The 21,982-nt window shown below is 29.7% G+C and overlaps 1 protein-coding gene across 1 annotated transcript; it reads left to right on the forward strand.

Annotated features, from left to right (window-relative positions):
- Positions 1–231: 231 nt before the first annotated feature.
- Positions 232–21,901, forward strand: LOC113364121 (probable citrate synthase 2, mitochondrial). Its single transcript, XM_026606592.1, has 7 exons — positions 232–432; positions 19,061–19,222; positions 19,351–19,737; positions 19,863–20,062; positions 20,223–20,454; positions 21,297–21,506; positions 21,576–21,901. The coding sequence occupies exons 1-7, from the start codon at positions 382–384 to the stop codon at positions 21,735–21,737; spliced, it is 1,404 nt and encodes a 467-aa protein (XP_026462377.1). The 5' UTR covers positions 232–381; the 3' UTR covers positions 21,738–21,901.
- Positions 21,902–21,982: the final 81 nt, after the last annotated feature.

The raw sequence follows: 21,982 nt of genomic DNA on the forward strand, positions 1-21,982 counted from the left end.
GCACGATGCCATGCACCACTAGTTTTACCATGGAAAAGTATGCCAGGGAGATTAAATTAAAAAAAAAAAATGTTGCTCTTTCAGGCCGCAGTTATGTCTTTGATTTGAATATTCAAACAAACTATAGCAAGTATCTTAGAATTCGCTCGGGCACGCTCTTCCACAGAGAGCGCCTGTAGTTTGTCGATTGAAATCGCTTCGAAGCAAGACCGGCTCCCGCGTTTTATGCAACTTTCTAGCTGTATATCGGTCCTTCAGTTTGGTTTTGTACGTGCTGAGTGTCGCCCGGTGTTTGCCGTGCGTGTACATAATATACGTGTGATTTAGGTTGTTAGGAATATTTAATAATTAAACTGTTTTAAGTAAAAACAAATCCACAAAATGGCATTGATGCGTTGTATTTCTGCGAACAAGTTGGCGGAGTCACACCATGTAAGTAATTTGTGAACTGTAGTTGTACATAGGGTTGTTTCATGTCAAGCTACCCCTAATAATTTTAAATGCCTTTTAAGGTTAATTTTGCAAAACAAGTAATAATAATCTTCGGTGCTTGATCCATTCGTTTTCTTCACATAAATTTAATTCACCATCATATTTATCATAAATGATAAATTTAACAATACCTTAGAATTAAAAGTTTCAACAACTAAAATAGTCTACTATCTTCTCAGCCGCATACGTAACAGTAGGCCCATGTTACAAGCGTGACTCTTCATTGATTTTTTTCATTTTTTGTATATGTATAAAATATTATCTAACATCACGAGATTGCGGTTTACAAAGATATATTCGCTACTTATTAGTTCATTGTACAGATTTGAGAGCTTTCATTTTCAAAACTATTCAATTTGCGTTAATTAGACTTTTTAGCTATGTTGCGAAAAATTTATTTGAGCACGCGCATTATGAGTGATTCATACACGGTCACGTTTTAGCATATTTAGTATGATATGTATGTTAACAAGATAAAAAGATATTGAAAAAATATTGAATTATATAATTATGGAGTTTTGTATGCTTATGTCCATTTATTAGGAAGCTATTTATTAAGATTTTTGTATAATTTCACACTAATAGAAATACAGTGTATTTTAGCGATTTTAGTATATGAATAAGGTTTAAAGAGTACAATGATCCAATTATATTTGAAATGATAATAACTTGAAATACTGATTTATAAACTAAAGTAGTTGTTTATTCAAGCCTCCTTGATTTTTCCTTGTTAAAAGTGAAAACTAATACGTTGAAGCATTTGTAATTTTCCAAACATAATTACTTTGAAAATAAAACAGGTCAAAAATAGTTATTTGAACCTTAGCGGCGGCGCCCTATAAACATTGTAGGTATTCTTTTGTGATCAAAATTTCAGCCGGCTTACCTGTAACTTTCTCCTCGTGTCAAGCAACCGAGCAACTAAATTTTGAAAAGAGGCGAAATGGATATTTTATTTCGAATATTTCATGTAATCACTCTAATTTTGGCATTCCAATATTTTTAAATTTTTTTATGCTTTTAATTTCACGAATATGCAGAAAAAGGGCACAATGTGAATTCAATTGCCGTTTCCTAGTAACAATGAAAAATTTATTTTATTGATAAGGATCATAAATTCTTGCCTTTACGCGTTTATGAGGTTTCATATCAATTACATCATGAGATAATCATTAAAATTAATAAATTATTTAATAAATTTATATAAGAACAAAAAATTAAGTAGAATTTTTATTGAATGCACTAGGCTTAAAAAACAATATAAATAGTATATAATCGAGGGCCCAATATGAATTTTAAATTAAAAATTATACAACTATCATGCGACTACATTCATAAGCTTTATAGTATATAGTATATACTAAATATCAAGAGCTACTAAATTATTTTTTATTATAATACTAATAATTTTTATATAATTAAACGTTATTGTCATTTCAAACTTCAAACTAGTAATTTACTTCTAGAAAATTATGATACAAAGCAATTGAAACGTTGTTGATTCTATTGTGTAAAGTTAGCCCTGGAAAAATTTGCATTTTAACCTTTTGAAACAAATAGTGGCCCGAATATATAAAGCTATCAATGAAGCAGGTGTTCAGAACAATTTGAAAGCTGAAATTATAATTTGCGGTTAGGTATTATATACCCCTGTTTTATCATACCACAAAAACAAAGATATCATGTACCATATATATAATATGTGCTGCTATTAAAATAATAGTTCGACTCACAAAATGATCTAGATATAACGTTCGGCAAACTAGAAATCACGAATCGGAATGATTAAAGATACGTTATCATATTTGTCAATGAATTTGATTTTTATTTTACATATTTTATATAGGTGATAAATTAAAAACCAGCAATATGATAAAAATTTGCCACTAGAGTTTATATGCGCGAGAAAATTTAGGAATTTAAAGAAAATTAACGTTTTATTAATTTATTAAGTATAATTGAATAATAATGAAACTTATTGTTAAGGTTTGTGCTTTTCTACTTTAACTAGAAATTTAGGTGTTTTTTAACTCTTCCTTGTTAATGCCGCTGTAAGTAAATACGACTCGCCCTTAATTAACTTTCCGTAGGGTAAGTTATTGTAATGGGCCGAAAATCGAAATTGAAAATTTTTACAATTCTCGACGTTTTGAAGGTTTCTAAACATTTCGGCATACCTCAGAAAAAATGGATGTGTGTATCCGATTTGAATGATCTAAAAAACATTCAATTAGTAATGATTGGAAGAAGTGTTTATTAGTTTTTGGCAAAGGCAGGCCCAGCCATTTCGAAGATACGGAGCTAAATGTGCAAAAAATGTCAGTTTTTGAGAGAACTAAGCGTCCGATTTAAATGATTCAAAGAACTTTCTGCTTGTCTTAACAAAATAATTGATTTTGGAAAACAAATTTTGTTTCAACTTTTTTTTCAATTTTTTTTTTTTATCGAAAATAATTCAGATTTTATTTTTAATTCTGACTATAGTTCTAATATACTTTAAACGAATAATTTCAACTTTGCAATTTAGTTTATATAATTCTTATAAATATTAGAAAATGTTACAATATTAATAATAATCTATTTGAAAACATTCAGTATTCCTCGAACATTTCGTTACGGTACGGGAAGTTCGAGCAATTTGCCTTAAGGCCCGATGCCATACACCCCACTAGTTATTTTTTTTCTTGAAATTAGAGTATTTTATGGTTACCATCGAATCTAAGCAAGAATTCATCAATTTATTATTACTACTAGTAACTGCAGACGTCTAAAATTATATTCTATAAGTTATTTGTAAAATATCACTCACTTAACACGGTCGTGGACGTGAATACTGTGGCAATAAGATTTTATAATAAATTATTTTGGATTTAATTTTATATAACCTTATGTTCTCGTAATTATTATACCTGTCAATGTGATTCTTCAGGTGTTTTCGTGTTATGTTGACGTGGATGTTATAGCATTCATCGTATATAACGATTAAAATTTACTTATAAATCGAGTTTAATCAAATTTTGCATATCACAACCAATTTAAAAATGACTCAATTTTTGTACTTGGGCTTGCCCGTAGGTAAGCGGTTAAGAGCGACGGGACCTGAATCAGAGGTCCCGGGTTCGATACCCACTTCGAGCAGCCTGTTGTCAGGTAGCAGTGACAAAGATTTTCACTTGAAAATATAGATAGCAATATGTTTCCAAGTGAAAATAGCCCTTGCCCGGCGTTGCTGCACCCATAAAATGTCAGCCCTATTAGATTAATTCTAATAACAAAAATCATCAAATATAGATGGATTAGCCATTGGGTTACCATTTAAAAAAAATTGGAAGTAAGAAGTTTCAGCCCAACAGCTCATGGGACGTAAGGTTCTGATTGCTGTTCAAAACTATTTTTAAAAAAAAAAAAAAAAAAATTGTACTTTGCTGAAACTGTTACTGCCCGCGAACGCGTTAATGATCACTGAAATCGTGTGAATTTATTGCTTTGGGCAATGCATTCAGATAAAAACGTCATGCGCGATTATAAGTGTACTTGCATCCAAATGCAATTGTATTCTGTAACAAAAAATATGGGAACACATGGAAATGTTACTGCACTTTGTTAACTCCATGACGTCATTGCCTGCCTGACTGTTTTATTCCTGGCAGTAACGCAAGGCACACATTTATTACATTTGCATGTAAAATCATTTGTGTGAGTTAAAATGGGAAGCACAAAGCGCCGGTTATTCGCGTTTACCCACACGCGGTCGACGTGAGGCAGAAGCAACGTAACCGTCAGTCATATGACAGCCGATCGACCTTCGACGTGGATTTGCCTTCTCCGAATACGATTAGAGTATTGTGTTTTTTTTGTAGTGGGCATGATTTAGCCTAATATCGCTTAATCATTATTGTTTTATTTAAAGTTGATAGGGATTGTCCAATAAATCACTGTAATCTCACGGTTTAACTAGTGGGGCCCATGGCATCGTGCCTTAAGGCAAATTGCTGGAACTTCCCGTACCAAAAATTATTTTTTTAAAAATAGATTAACATTTTTGAAAAAAAAATTACTCTGAAAAAAAAATAGATTTTTAACTATAAATTTTTGACAAAAATTTACTTTTTTTTTTGAAAAAAAGACTTGAAGAAAAATGTATATTGAAATATTTTGGAAATTTTGAACTTTTTTTCAAAGCAATCGTACTGCTCTAACTGCATAGAGACGAAATATCGAAGCGCGTAAGCGCCGCGCCGCCGTCTAACACATAAACATTGGTACGGAACCCATAGGAATGTAAACAAAATTTATACTTATTGTTAAATCCATGTGAATAAAATCATGTGAATCCATCTCTATAAAATATCTGATAATTTGATGTGCATATGCCTAATGATCATTTTTGACCGCCAAATGGCATTTTTTTTTACTTTTTTTTCTAGATCTCCGAAACCGCTAGACCTGCCTTCATGAAAATTTGATCAGTTCTTCATCTTGTTAATACAACTAAAATGTTTTTTGAATTATTCAAATCGGACGGTCCGTTCTCTTAAAAACTGAGTTACCGTTTTTAACAATATTTGCCCCATATCTTCGGAACGGCTAGACCTGCTTTCGCCAAAAACTAATCAGCATGTCTCCTTATCAATACGAATCGAATGTTTTTTGAATTATTCAAATCGCTTCATCCGTGTTCCCAAAATCGTCGAAAATTTGTATCCGCTCACACACATACACACACATACATCCATTTTTTCTAAGGTATGCCAAAATGTTCAGAAGGTTTTCAAACGTAAAGATATATAAAAAATTTCATTTTCAATTTTTTTGCGATTACTATAACTTGCCCTACGGGAAGTTAATAACATATATTTTAAATTATGTCACCCTTGTTTAATGTTTTGTATTGTTTAAATTCTTGTACTTTTCGAATTAATAAAGCAACGGCGATAAGTCAATCCGAAATTTGCATATATATTCATTTCCAAACATACTTTTTTTTTGTTTGACCCTATTCTGCGAAACATTAAGCAAAGACTGCTAACAAGATATACATGGAGAATAAATATTGATTAAGAATTAGTAACTAGATACATCTAACGGCTTATCTACTAGGAATAACTTTTTGTTAAATGTTTGGAAAATTCTTAATTTAATTTTAGGGGGCGTCCATTAGATCACGTGAGCGAGTTTTTAAGGATTTTTAGACCCCCCGTCCCCCTTGGTGATATTCAAAATTACCCCCCCTCCTCCACCAAACATCACGTGTATTTTTAGTTACGTGAAAAAACTGTATTTTTTTATTTTTTTTTAAATGTTTGAACTTTTTTATAAAAAATAGTAAAAAAAATAAATGCACGTGATATCTTGCTATACCCCTCCCTCCCCCACGTGATGTTTCGTGAATTTTTTTCAAACCCCCCCTCCCTCTCTAAAAACCTCACGTGATTAATGGATGCCCCCTTACTTACTGTGGGCAAAATTTTTCTTGCAATAAAAACGATGTTAAAATTGCTCATATTATAATTATTATAGTGTTTCTACTATTACATATAACCCATGGCTGACCGATTTTAAGTAATTAATATCTATCTATTATCACATCCATCCCATTGCTAATCATAATGCTATTTTGGAGCTTGAAAATTTTAAAATAATTTCGAAAGATATGAAATTTTTATGAAAATGCATACCTCTTTATTATTCAATTAAATTTGAGAGTAAAAAATCCGGGAAAATAAAATATATCCGGTAGAGTTTTACATCATTTTTTACTTCAAATATAAATTTTAAATTTACAATTCAGTTTAAAACTGTATATATTTCATTTGCGTTGTTCTTATCGTGAGAAATATATCCTCACATGGATTCATACTTCTTAAAGTAAACATTTTCAAGTGTTTTGAGTGATAAATATAAATTGGAAAAGGCTGGATGCTACGTAGTAAATAGTACTATTTTTATGTTGCGTACTATAATTCTTTTTTTAAATAATCTAAAAAATATAAAATTAATACAAAAAATAAAATTTATCTACAATCTAATGTAATCTTTAACTCAACATAAAAATATTGAATATGTTACTTTCGCCTATAAACTATAAAATTATTGTTTTTAAATGCCGAGAATCTTTCGCCTATGTATTGAAGCTTTGCTCCTAATAAATAAATGTAATTCAAATCTTCTTGTCCAATTCTTTGACTTTGAATATTTATCATAAATATGTATAAAAAAGATCTTAATTATTCTTCTTTGGCTATAAAACGATGGAAACTGTATCATATTCTATTTTAAAAATACATTTTTATTTCAGAAAATAAGTTTTTATATGGAATCTCCTCCTTTTAGATTACTCAAATTCGACTAGCCTCTTAATTATTTCTTTGCTTTGTTATAATAAATTTATATTTACTATATCAATAAAATATATTAATTTATTGGCTAACGAAATCAATAAATCTTAAATAATTGTATACACGCAATTATTTTAAAGAATTTTACGATCGGGTGACCGAACTTATTATTTATTACTGTATCACAGTTAATTGTTTAGAGGCGTAATATACAATGTGACTCAGTAAGCTGTAATGAACTATTTTGTTATCAATTTAGCACATGTTTGCCTGCTCTATTACATACATACATATATGTGTGTTGCATTTTATAATTTGAATAATTTCTGAAATTCGTCATACTTTAGAACGCACTTTCTGGTTTTAAATATTTTATAACCTTATCTATAAAACGTCTTCCAGTTTATTAATTTCCAAATACAACACGTTACGGAAATTTTCTTAAAATATCCTGAATAACTTACATACTCATTTGTATCTTTTAAGATCATTATTATATACATGATTTTGTACCACAAGCATATTGTTTCACAATTGTCTCGTTTTTATCCATTCTACGAATAATTTCATTTCGCCAGACATATGCAGTCTAATTGATTGATTCATAATAAGATATCACAAAATGTCTGTCCATGTTCATGGTATTTGTGAAACAATAAATCGTTTCATAGATAAGTCGAATATTAACATCATCGTATCGCGGAACTTTAGTCTAGAGCCACTAGAGCATTTAAGTAAATTATAATTTGATCAAGCAAGATATCGGTGTCATATGTCAGTCGTAAGTCCATATGTGTTTGCGTAGAATTTGATTTCGATCGCTATCGTATAATTTAAAATTCATTTACGAAACCAATGATGATTACATAGCAATAAAATTGATATTACCTTCAGTAACCTTTTTTTCGATTGACAAAAGGTAATGAAATTTGAACAAAATAGTTTTTTTTATAATAAAATATTTTATATTGTAGTCTGGGTCCATATGGAGCCAAAATTACAAGAATACTTGTAACAACAAAACTAAGCATCATTACAGTTTTTATTTCATTATACGTATAGTAATTTTTCCACCTGTCCTGAAATATACAACTTGTAAGCTAAAAAATGTCTTCAAAAATAATAAAATTCTGACTATTGTCAGATTTTGAAAATTGACATGTTGATGCAGTGGTTTTCAACTATTCGCACCGCGCGCCACCATTCTTACTTATAATGTTGCGCCTCATTTCATTCATTTTTTTATTTTTTCCAAAATTTCGATTTATTTTTGAAAATAGTATTTTGTAACAGTACGCTTCTCATATCACAGCCTCATCCTGAAGACCTTGAATTTTCATCTATGTACGTTTATATCTTTTATTCTGTCAGAGATATAATAATGAGAAATTGGTTGTATTTTTAAATAGATTTTTTTTCATGAAATCATGAGCTTTTTGAATATCGTTTGTACTAAAGTTGTGGTATTTTCTAGAATCCATCAAAATCTCTTGGACTAAGTTAATTCTAGATGGAATACAATTATTTTTAATTTTGGTGGAAATGGCACGACTGCATTAGTTAAAAAATAATAATCGTTTGAATTGATTTTTTGCATTTTAATATTTAAATTCGGTATTAAATTAGGAACCACTTGAGTGTTTCAATAATTTTGATTTTATAATTAGCAATTATGTTTTATAGTAATTTTGAGGATTTTTAACACGTTAATCGCCACGATAATGATAACTTTACTAGATAATTTAGTTGAAAACGTATCAAGGAAACTTAAGGCGCCAAAGAATTTTTTTTGTCTAAATTTCTGGAAAAACACCATTTTCTATGTCACACATATATTACTAACATGGCCCTGTTTTGACACTTTTCTTATTCAAAAGAAGAAGACTATTATTCTACCAAATCAGACATATATGTCTCACATGGCTCATGTAGAACTTCTTAGCGTAAACTAATATGATTGATATGGCGATTAACGTGTTAAAATGCTTTTTTAAATTACAGTATCTAATTTTTATTACAGTGACCAAAATAATAATTAGTTCTAAAATTTTTAATTATCGCAAAATATTTTACTACAGTGTTAGATTAATAGAGCACAATGTAATAAATAACTGGGCAAAAATATTAAAATTAAAGAAACGCCATTTGATTCCAATAACTAATACTATTATGAAATTTTATAGTTGTACATAATTTTCATACCACTTGTAAGATAAAGTTCACGTTAATTTATGAATCATGAAACAAGTTTCTTTAATGATGGGTTGAAATGCTTAAATAATTTGCAATAATCTTGATTTTTTGCATCCAAATCAATTTCATTCAATATGTGAATGTCGTTCAATCACGTGACTGGATATTTTTTATAGGAAACTCGATAGTTTTTTTTGCACTTATTATAATAATAATTATGTAATAGACGACTATGAAGTCAAAAACGAGAATATATTCATATCTATCCTTGACCTTGACAATGATGCTTATCACGATAGTGTGTTCCGAATTTTTTTCGGCGGCTGTCGAAACCGCTGTATTTTCGTATTAGACCGAATTGCGATAAGGCTGAACATTTTTTTCTAGTAAAATTGGAACAACAAATTATCTATTGCGGACAATAACTCGTATTAATTCAATATACGTTGATAACAGAATTTTATCGCTAATTGTCAGATTAAACATGCGTACAGACACACATAAATTAATGAATATATTTAATATATACATACATATTTGGTGAAGTATGTTTGCTCGTATTTACCAAGGGTATATATAACTACGTTTTATATAATTACTTAATTGCAGAGTCAAGCAGCCACTTCGGATTATTTAATATCAAACAAATATAAAACAAACAAAAAAAATGTTTAATAAAATCATGTTCCACAATGATATTATTTTTCAAAATTATATAACTTTAATAATAGTTAAAAATCTGTTCCAAAGGTACAGAAATTTTAATCCTTTCCACTCGCGAATTCCGAGATTCATATGAATTTTGCCGCCGGAGTGGCGGCAGCCGGGTGGAAAGGGTTAAAATATCCCTTCGAATAACTAATGAGGTTTTTTTCGCGTACCGAATTTTAGTGCTCAGAACAATATTCAAAAGCAGCATATTTCTGCTCATATCTCGAACGAAAATTTTGCATCACAAACTACTTCAAAAAAGATTGATCATCCCATACGTTCCATGTGTATATTTCTGTTCAAAATTTTTATTTCAAATGCACTTATTTTAATTTTATGAGCTATTCAAGGTAAATTATAAAGATGTCTAGAGTCATTGAGATAATAAACTTATAAAGATAACAAATGATGGAACGCTTTCTTAATTGATCCTACTTAAAGTGCTGGTGTTATCATTTACGTAACCAATAATACATGTAATTGAACGTGACCAATTTGATTAAAATTTAGATCAAAATTTATATATAACGGATTTTTCACATTTTTCATGGCTTTAAGTGCAACATTTGCTACATTCAGATTCATCATTTTTAAAAGAAAAATAAAAAAAAAAGTTTCTTACAACCATCTTGAAATAAAATTCGCATTGTCTCGATTGTGATAGAGCTGCAATTTAGCTACTATTTGTTATCAAGTTTTCGGGTGTTTAGTATTTGTGTATTTTAATATTTGAGAATATTTTTGCAAAAAGTTGTACAGATACTCACTGTTAAATCTATAATTTTCATTTCTATTATTAATGAAGATATTGAAATTATAATAAACCATTTGCATTACGATTTCTCAGCAATTCATAACCGGTTTTACAAAGCTTGGTTATATTCTACTATATTGATGATCACTTACTCGTGTAATCCATTTTGAAATTATTCAAACTAATATATATGATTGTTTAAATTTAAGATTTTTTAAGAGTATTTTTTTCAGTGCTGCATTAGATAACATATATTCGGATGTGCATTCAAATTTTCGAAATAAACTTTTAGTGAAAAAAATTAGTTAGAGTGCTTTTCTGTCATCCAAGAGCAATGTATTATATCTTTAGTGACTGTGTCAACTTATTGATAGCGATTCCCAATTAACAGAAAAGAGTCACCTTATCGCAAAACTTCTCGAGTTCCAAATTTATTCAAGAAATAGTTCATTGGTCTCTCATATCTGAACTTCTTAAATAGTTGAATATCCAGTTTATATTTTTTCCCACGTGTACAAAAGCCGAATACACCATGACTAGAATAACAACCGGTGTTTTAAAAATGGAATGGAATAATGAAATGAAGAACTTGATGAGTTATGTTTAATATAATTTTGTATCATGACAGAGTAATTGGCAACTATTAGAACTCAGAGAATATAATTTCTACCCAATTCCTCAAAAAATATGCAAAGGTTTCAACCATACATTTATCTCTTAGCATATAGGTACTGCAAATTTGATACAATTTTTCCGAGTGCAATTATTTTGTTTCATATGTGAATGCTTGTGAATAATTCAAGGAAGTAGCACTGAGAGTATTTTTTTTTAGTATAAGGCTAGAAAAATCAACGAAATTGAATTAAAATATGATCTAATATCAATTAGTATGAGATTGCTTTCGCACTAATAATATCAATTCTGACCAATTTATGATCAATTTATTAACACAGAACGAAAAACAAACATCTTATCATTAGCGAATCAGTGCAGGTGTAACAAGAGTTACTTCATTCGAATATTGAATTTCCAGTATGTGTTGGGAATCCCGTTAAATAATATGCATTCAAAGATTTCTTTAACATCGAAAAGTTTTGCATTTGCTTGCGAATTTGCCTGCATTCCGAGGTCGGACGTGTCTTCTAATTAGGACGTTTATCGATACGTGGAACCACGAACCACACCCACGATGCAATTGCTCTCAACAGGTGTGTCTCTGAGAGAAATTTTGTTCCTTTGACAGTGATACATAACACATTTTGTTAAATGAGATTCTATTTCATTAAAATTTGTGAAAAATTCTGATTTCTATTTCACTGAATCCTCTATTTGCTGATATCAACACGTTTTATATATTCATATTTATAGTTAATTTAGCTTTCTTTGAAAAAAAATAATGCAAAATATAAATATGACTCAAATTTGGATAATGCATTAAGATATCAATAGAACCTTTTTTTAACCTTAGAACAACAGTATCTGCACGCCTCCAAGGCGTACATATGCAGAAAAGAATGATGTGATGGTACTTTTGTTATGGAAATTTTGAAAAAATAGACTATTTGTTACTAAACCAGAGTTTTATATTTTCTGAAATTACATTTGATGATATCACAAAGTATACGATGGCAAAAGACTGTTAAGCACAATATTGTTCTAGGGTTAAATCAATAATTACATGGCAATCAGAGAATAAACTAGTGGGGCGCATGGCATCGAGCCTTAAGGCAAATTGCTGGAACTTCCCGCACCAAATTTTTTTTTTAACATTTTTGAAAAAAAATTACTCTGAAAAATTAGATTTTTGAGAAACTATAAATTTTTGACAAAAATTTACTTTTGTTTGAATAAAAGTCTTTTTGAAGAAATATTTTGGAAATTCTGAACTTTTTTTCAAAGCAATCGTACTGCTTTAACTAGAGACGAAAGATTTTAAATAGAGGCGAAATATCGAAGCGCGTATAACGGATAAACGTTGGTACGGAACCCATAGGAATGTAAACAAAATTTATACTTATTGTTAAAATCGCTATAAAATATCTGATAATTTGATGTGCATATGTATAATGGTCATTTTTGATCGCCAGACGGCATTTTTTTTACTTTTTTTACTAGATCTTCGAAACCGCTAGACCTGCCTTCATAAAAATTGGATCAGTTCTTCATCTTGTTAAAATAAGATGAATGTTTTTTGAATTATTCAAATGGGACGCTCCGTTCTCTTAAAAACTGAGTTACCGTTTCTGGCACTTTTTGCCCCATATCTTCGGAACGGCTAGACCTGCCTTCGCCAAAAACTAATCAGCACGTCTCCTTATCAATATGAATCAAACGATTTTTGAATTATTCAAATCGCTTCATCCATGTTCCCGAAATTTGAATCCGCACACACATACATAAACGCGCGCACACAAACACATACATCTATTTTTTCTAAGGTATGCCAAAATGATCAGAAGGTTTTGAAACGTAAAAAAATATAAAAATTTTCATTTTCGATTTTTTTGCGATTACCATATAACTTGCCCTACGGGAAGTTAAAAATTCTATAAGCTATTGTGCTGGTTATTAGAATTCGTGATGGATTAGATGCATTAGTACGAAAGGGTTCTTAAATCTTCTCATAGCCGATGGTTCCAATAAAGGTACTAATGCCGGGTGATCAATAGTCCTTTTAAATTGTCGGTCAAGCATATAAATAAATGTTTATCATAAAGTCATTGAGACAAAAACACTCCTCGACATAAGTGATATCTGACTTTGATAGAATAAGCTTTAAATTATATTATATTAAATGTATTAATAGGTTTGAGAACTTTTCCTAGAAACAAAAATACTTGAAAATAAATCATCTTGATCACAAGAGCCTGAAGTAACGTTGACTATTGCTTGCTTATGAACAAGTAAACAGATATAAGGAGAATTAAAATATTTTAATTCCCAAGTGGTCAAACGATAATCTTGACTTTCTTTCAGCCAGTTAATAATTCTTGTTTCATTTATTTTTGTAAGAACTTATACCGAAATGCTCGTATAAAAATAGGTTTCGATGTACTCATTGTTGTCTTTCGGATAAAAGCATTGACGTCAAAAATCTGCACATTCGAAACCATATTGCATAATTCAAGCGAGTTGTTCATGTAGAATTTATCAAGTCGAATATATAACTGTATATTTATTTTGTAGAGTTTCGAACAAGAATCCAAAAATAATACAAAATAAAAAACAAGAAAAGTTTTTAAAAAAAACAATTTCTTTATTTAATTATTTGTTTATTGTCGACGTTTCGGAACTAGGTACGTTCCATCTTCAGGACATCTGTCAAGAAACATGATCTTGATGAGATTTTAGCAAACAATATGTTTAGGAAAAGAAAATAGATTTTTCTTAAATAATGAATTAAATTGTAAAAAATATAATAATGTACAGAAATATGATAATATGTTCAAAATAAAAATGATAAAAATAAATGAGTGGATTATCAGAACAGGATATTAAACATAATAGAAAATTTTTTTGAAAGTTATGGAAATTTTTTAAGAAAAGGTTAATGACAAAGTTGAATTATTACTAGTGTATATTTATGTATACACACGTGAGTTTGGTGGATTATATTTTAGCGCAAAATAATAAATAATTCCATTCATTGCGCATCACAAGACCTTTAGCGAGGGCGCCAGATAACGAAGCTACAAGCAATCGGGTTCTAAAATAGTCTTCGTCAGTATCAAAATAGATCCCGTGCCGAATATCAAGCCAAGTTTTCTATTTTTATAGAACAAAATTTGTTGATAAATATTTTGAAGTCTAAATTTTTAGAATACGCTATTGAGTTCATATTAGCATTCTCCCAAAAACTTGCCTGGAAATTTGATTTTATTGTACTTCTAAACAGTTTTCCTCAAAATCTTACTTGTTTAATCAAGGTCTATTTCATTGAATTAATGCTACCATTTGACCGCCAATGTTCCAATTTCGCCTTTCGTTTTCTAATACTTATAAATTAAACGTCTATGTTTGCAAATATACAAATTAGTTTCAGTGAATGTCGTCATAGAAGTCATATTGTTATTTTAAAACAAACTGAACAAAATTCACATTCATTAACAATATTGTGGTAATTTTTCTGTTATGATAATATATTTGAGACGTATTTTTCTTTCATTCTAATGTAAGACAAGCAACAAATTTTGTTATACACAAACAAAACACTACAAAGCGAAAATAAATTAAATTACTTTGAAAATGAATGTTAATGCTGAATTTGCGTCGATTTTTTCAGTAATGATTAAAATAAATAGTTACGCAAGCAGTTTTATAAAAATATATAGACCTTGTTCAGCAATATTTGTCAAGATGCCACACATGTTATTGAAAAAATGCGGTTTGATTTAATATATCTATAAAAATAACCGACGTTTCAAGATCAAATAGAACGGAAAATTAATCGAAGATAGCCCTACAACATGAAAGGAAAATTTTGTTTGCTCTTAAAAACTGAGTTACCGTTTTTGGCACTTTTTGCCCCGTATCTTCGGAACGGGAAGGTTATACCTGCCTTCGCCAAAAACTAATCAGCACGTTTCATTATCAATACGAATCGAATGTTTTTCGAATTATTCAAATCGGTTGGTCGGTGTTACCGAAATCGTCGACGAAAATTTGTATCCGCACACACACACACACATACATCCATTTTTTCTAGGGTACGCCAAAATATTCAAAAATCTTTGAAACATAAAGATATATTACACATTTTCATTTTCGATTTTTTGCGATTATTATAACTTACCCTACGGGAAGTTAATAATTAGAGAAAAATTGCCAATGTGAATTTCCATGAAAGAACATAAAAAAGTCAAATTGGAGAATCTTTTAAAAGCCTCGGAAGTTCATGAAACAGCTTAATTTCAGATAAAATGGAAATGTTGTGGTAATGCTGTTATGGGTCTATATTCGTATGAGTTCGTAGTAACAAACTGCCACATGTGTTTGCTGTGCGAGCAGGTGTTTTACACATAAAATCTAACTTTAAGTATGTGTTATCAATTGTTATTTGATGTTTGTGCATTTTGTAGGTTAGGTTTTATGTATGAAATGTTTGAGCAAATACATAGCTTTTTGACAGTTATAACTGTCAAATTACTATTAACTGTTACTATTAACTCCTACAAATATAGACCAGTAACATAGCACTACCATAACATTTCTATTTTATCCGAGAATTGGCCCCTTAGTCTCAAAGAAAGAAAGGTTCAGGAGAAATATTTTATTTAAATTATTAAATTATAATACAAAAAACATTAACACTTAACGGGCAGGTCGAATCTGTTTTGCCCAGCCTAATTTTTGGACATTTTTCAGGCGATTTAGATGAACGCGGATTTAAAGTATCGCAACTACAATAAATCTTTATAAATCAATAATAACAAACAGATTATAATATAAATATTGGTATTTTTGGCTCTTGATTTGCATCATTTGGCCATTACCTATACAGTTATACCTATATAATTTAGCTATACAATTGTTGACGTTATATATGATACATTGATACTTGTACAATTATGATTATACTTATGGGTTGCTAATGTTGTTATTACAGATAAAACTGTGTATATGTAAGAAAGCCCTAAAAGCATGTTAAGTTGTACTAGGCAAAAAACATGTAAATCTACGTGGCCCATCCGTTAAGTGTTATTAAATTAATATTGATTATAGATACATTTATATAATGCGATTTCCGAGTATTTATGTTATTGCGCAAAAATTCGTCCTTACCCTTATTAAATGCACGTGAGTAAAGGTAGAAATATTGAAGTTGTCGAGATAAGTAGCGAGAGAATTAATTACATTCTACATATTGCGCAATCATTTCCAGCTTTAGCGTCAACTACTCGTTACATTAGTATAAAAGATCATTTTACCTCATTTTCCTTACAATTAGATTAGAAATATTTAGAAGGTGCATATGAATATGCACACATACACGTTCATAAAATAATCATAATTAATAGTCATACACACACACTGTATGCATATGTAAATATGATTCTGTACATAAACATTTTTTTTATTATTAATGTATCTTCAAATTCTCCAAAGTCAAAATTACAAAATCTTCCATTAAAGAGCAACAAATACTATTTTATCACATTTTATAATTATTGATTACGTAGCACCTGATTTCGAATGTACTGACAATGAGCAACCGTACAATACACATCGCACGTGGTTTGAAGTGTCACCTCATATGTAGTATTGCTGACGTGAGCGATTAGTCAAAACCAGTTCCTATTATTTTTGAATCCATTCGGTTTTGTTTTAACCGACCGAATAGAATATTCCTGGACAGACGCACATAGCAACAGATAAGACCGAATGAAGTCACAATTATTAATGAAATCTCTTTACTGAAATGCAAAATCTGTTTTAACAATGCCCTAACTACACAAAAATTCAACTACATATTTCTTGAAAGAAATTATAATAATAATGTATGAAATATGTTTACTAAAATACAGCAATTTGTTACAACAGTGCTTTAAACAAATTATTTCAACTACATTTTTTTTTATTGAACTTATAATTATTCAAAGAAATCCGTTCACTGAAATACAGAATTTTATTGTAACAGTGTCGTACATAAATTATTTCAACTTCATATTTCTTGATTGAAATTATAATTATTCAGGGAAATCCATTTATTGAAATACATAATTTAATGTTCTGATAGTGCTCTTAAATCAATTATTTCAACTACATATTTCTCGACAATGAGATCATCAATATAATTGAATTATTTTTAACAAAATTTTAGTGTCAAGTCTTAGTATCATGATAGAAAAATAGAACGTTCCATTCAACTCATTTGGAAACAGATTAAAGATTGAAAATATTTATTGAATTATGACAAATAATATCAAATATATTTAGAGAAATGTCATTACTCAAACAGTGCCCTTAAATGAATTATTTCAATTATATTTCTCAGAACTCATAAACCTAAGAAATTTATTATCGATTCTGACAAATAATATAAAATTATTTATAATTAGAGAAATGCAATTTCTCAAATAGTGCCCTTACTACATGAATTATTTCAACTACATATTTTTTGACTATGAGAGCCATCAGATCATCCTAGTTAAACTATTTTTGCCATAATTTTGAGTGCCACGTCTTATTGTTAATATGATGATAAAAAAACAGAATGTTCCATTCAAATCATTTGAAAACAGATCGAAGATTGAAATTATTTATTTAATTGTGACAAATAAGAGTCACAAATGTCAATACTCAAAGAGTACCTTTAGTTGAATTATTTCAACTACATACATATTTGTATGACATATCGACTACGGGAGCCAACCATCAGATCATCAACCCAATTCAACCATTTTTGCCAAAATTATTTGTATTTAAAGAAATAAAATAATTTTCAGAAGTTAGCACAAATTCTATAAACTTAGATAATTATCAAGTTGGGAGTCTATTACAAAAACAGCTGAAAAATACATACGTAATACAAATATTTTTTATTCTAATCGTTTTAGTGGCCTTAGAAGCGCACGCGATCATTCTTATTTCTCTTGTGTAAAATACGCGCTTCCGAAACTCATTCCTAATAATTGCGTGTCCTCTCTTTAATAATTTTAAATTGTCATCCAGTTACTATATATTATCTAACGCGAATATACCGAAATTAGTCTTATTACAATAAAGCCCACGTGGAGACAGAAGACTAAAGTAGTCATAAATTATTACTTATTTTATGATCTGCCTAAAATTAGTTAAAACATTCCATGTGTTTCATCGTGTGCATTTATATACTGAGAATTTTTTTTCAAATGATATTTTCTAGCAAATTTGAAACCAAAAAAATCCAGAATGAGGTAGTAATTGATGTATAATATACGACTGTAACCGTGACTTAAAACTTCTTCACTCGACTTGCTAAACTTTCAATATAGAATATTGGATGAAAAATGCCGATTTTGTATATAATTGCGTGCTTATATATTCTGCTATATATATATATATATATACATATATATATATATATATATATATATATACATATCGTTAGCTCATTATTATTATTATTATTATCGTCAAGGTCCCGAAACTCATCTCATGTGGAACCAATGCTATAATCTTATTATGCAATGTTTTGTTTGCATTTCATAGGCATTTAACTGAGAAAAGTTAGCTTATTGACATGTTTTCAGAGAAGTAATATGTTAACACGATTATATTTAATTACGTATTTCTAGAAATCAATCACGTTATTTCAATCATATATGTAAATTGCTATAAAAATACCACTGCAATAAAATAAGAGGTATATCATACTTACAATAACGTTAAATAAAAGATATTAGTAAATGAAACTTGGTTATTTACATTTTAAGAATTTTATAGGAATTTATAAACATTTGACTTGAAATATACATATTTTACACCACCTAATTTCAAGAGAAATATGCCTGCATAATACAAAGATACAAAATCATGACAAATATATATATCGAATGATAAATGTTCTCATCCATCTCATTTTCCATTTCAGAAAGTGATCCCCATCATCGCCACCGCTATTAGACACTTATCAGCAGAATCTACTGATCTCAAAGCAGTTTTAGAAAAAATTATACCTAGAGAACAACAAAGAGTCAAAGAATTCCGTAAATCTCATGGAGCCACCAAAGTGGGAGAAGTCACCGTTGATATGGTATGTATTGACTTCAAAAGGCCTTAATCAATTTGTTTCAAATCATTCTTTGAATTAAATCAAAAGCAATTTTTATATGCTAACGAATATGAAAAAAAGTTATAATTTAAGTATCAATACTTTCACAGATGTATGGTGGTATGCGTGGTATTAAGGGATTAGTCTGTGAAACTTCAGTATTAGACCCTGAAGAGGGCATCCGTTTCCGAGGCTTATCTATCCCAGAATGCCAAAAAGTTTTACCCAAAGCACCAGGTGGCGAAGAACCTTTACCTGAGGGTCTTTTCTGGTTATTAATCACCGGTGAAGTACCAACCGAGGCTCAAGTTAAAGCACTGTCAAAGGAATGGGCTAACCGTGCCACATTACCAGCTCATGTAGTCAGTTTATTAAATAATATGCCTAGCAACCTTCACCCTATGTCACAGTTATCATGTGCCGTCACAGCATTAAACAGTGAGAGCAAATTTGCAAAAGCCTACAGTGAAGGAGTCAACAAAGCTAAATACTGGGAGGTAATTGAAAGGTTACTAGTTTTCTTATGTAAAACTTAATGCCTGCACCTAATTTCTTTTATAAATCAATTTGTTTTAAATATTTTTCTGCATAAATGTGTTAATTCGAATATTATTTTTTCCAGTATGTATTTGAAGACAGTATGAACTTAATTGCTAAACTGCCTGTAGTAGCAGCAACAATATACCGCAACACATACAGGGATAGTAAAGGAATTAGTGCCATTGATACAAACAAAGATTGGTCTGCTAATTTCACAAAAATGTTGGGTTATGAGGATGAAAAATTCACTGAATTAATGCGTCTATACCTCACCATTCACAGGTAAATTATAACAAGTTTGTTATAACTTAGAAAATTGGAAACAGGTTTTCCATCATTACATTTGATATTATTTATTAATTAATAAAATTTTAGAAATGAAATGATATTCTATGAATATTTTAATATAAAGTTATCTTACCTGACATTTTTATGCTTCTAGTGATCACGAAGGTGGCAATGTATCAGCGCATACAGTTCATTTAGTAGGATCAGCCCTCAGCGATCCCTACCTCTCATTTGCTGCAGGTATGAACGGTTTAGCTGGCCCATTGCACGGTCTTGCTAACCAAGAAGTACTTATTTGGCTGCAAAAGATGCGCAAAGAACTTGGTGACAATGTTACTGAAGAACAAATGAAAGAATTTATCTGGAAGACGCTCAAGAGTGGACAGGTTTGTAGATAATATAATAAGTACACAAGTTAAACTAATTGACATAATGTAAATAATATAATAGCCAATGGATAGATAGATAAAACCACCAAAAATCTAATAATTTAGAAAGTATTTGCCAAAAATATGGTTCATGAGCTCTTTTGATATGGATAAAGTAATAACTTTTGTTGAAGATTCATAAAAATCAAATTCTGTATGGAATTAAAACTATAACTTACCTTTTTAGTTCTTATGTAAGAACAAAATTCAGCATAATTCTTGCACAAACATTTAATTTAATTATAACAAAAACTAAAATTGTACAACACTACACAGCAACTGACACTTTTAAACGAAACCTGTCAAAACTGAAAGATGCGAAAGTAATCTTTTTTAAGATAGTTTAATAAAATTCATGTTTTTTAAGGAATTGAAACTGTAGCTCACTTCTTCAATTTTTATTTTTAATAAAATTTGACAACAGTTCTTCACATCTACACACACCAACTGCCTTTTTTAAACTGAAGCTGTCAAAACTATTAAAATGCTTTTCTAGTGAAGTTAGGATTCTCATAATACCAACTGCAAAAAATAAATTAATGGACATTAATATTTGAAACATTTTCCTTATCTATGATTTGAAAGTTATAAATGTCAATGAATTGAGACTTCGTACACATTTAGAAAATCTTTAACAATTTAATTAACTTGCATTAGTTGGTCACAATATCTAACCTCTTTTTCGCCATTAGCAACCAATGTTGGCACAACTGAAACGTTTTATTCATATACCTAAAATTGCAAGATTATTAAATAAATTATTTAAAAATGATTAATTATTACTATTATTTTATTTCCAGGTTGTGCCCGGATATGGCCATGCTGTACTTCGTAAGACAGACCCCAGATATACATGCCAAAGAGAATTTGCTCTGAAACATTTACCGAACGACCCACTCTTCCACTTGGTATCTACTGTATACAAAGTAGTTCCATCCATTTTGCAAGAAACAGGAAAAGTAAAGAACCCATGGCCAAATGTAGATGCTCACAGTGGAGTTTTATTACAGGTAAAATTATTTGAATTGCATTGAAAATAAAAATCATGCACAAGATCTATAACTGATTTTGTATTTTAGTACTACGGCTTGAAAGAAATGAACTACTACACAGTTCTGTTTGGAGTTTCACGTGCTCTTGGTGTTTTGGCTTCTTTGGTTTGGGACCGTGCCTTAGGTTTACCAATTGAACGCCCGAAATCTATGTCTACAGATGGATTAATGAAAGCACTTAAAGCATAAGACAATAATAGAAAGTTATTTTATTTCTGTGAAAACATTTTTTAAGTATGGTCAAAAAACTTACATTTTTTATTAAAATATTTCCATTATATTTAATTTGAAATTATGCAATTAGTAATGTATGTAAATTTACCATTGTTATAGAATATAGGCTAATATTTATTGTGAAATATGTATTTAAAAGTATCATTAAACACACTTGTATAGTTTGTATAATTACATATATGTTTGTAAATTTGTGCATT

Source organism: Ctenocephalides felis, unplaced genomic scaffold, assembly GCF_003426905.1.
Source record: "Ctenocephalides felis isolate EL2017-DRISC unplaced genomic scaffold, ASM342690v1 CF-g0.4_SCAFFOLD_00845, whole genome shotgun sequence".
NCBI classification, from domain to species: Eukaryota; Metazoa; Arthropoda; class Insecta; order Siphonaptera; family Pulicidae; genus Ctenocephalides; species Ctenocephalides felis.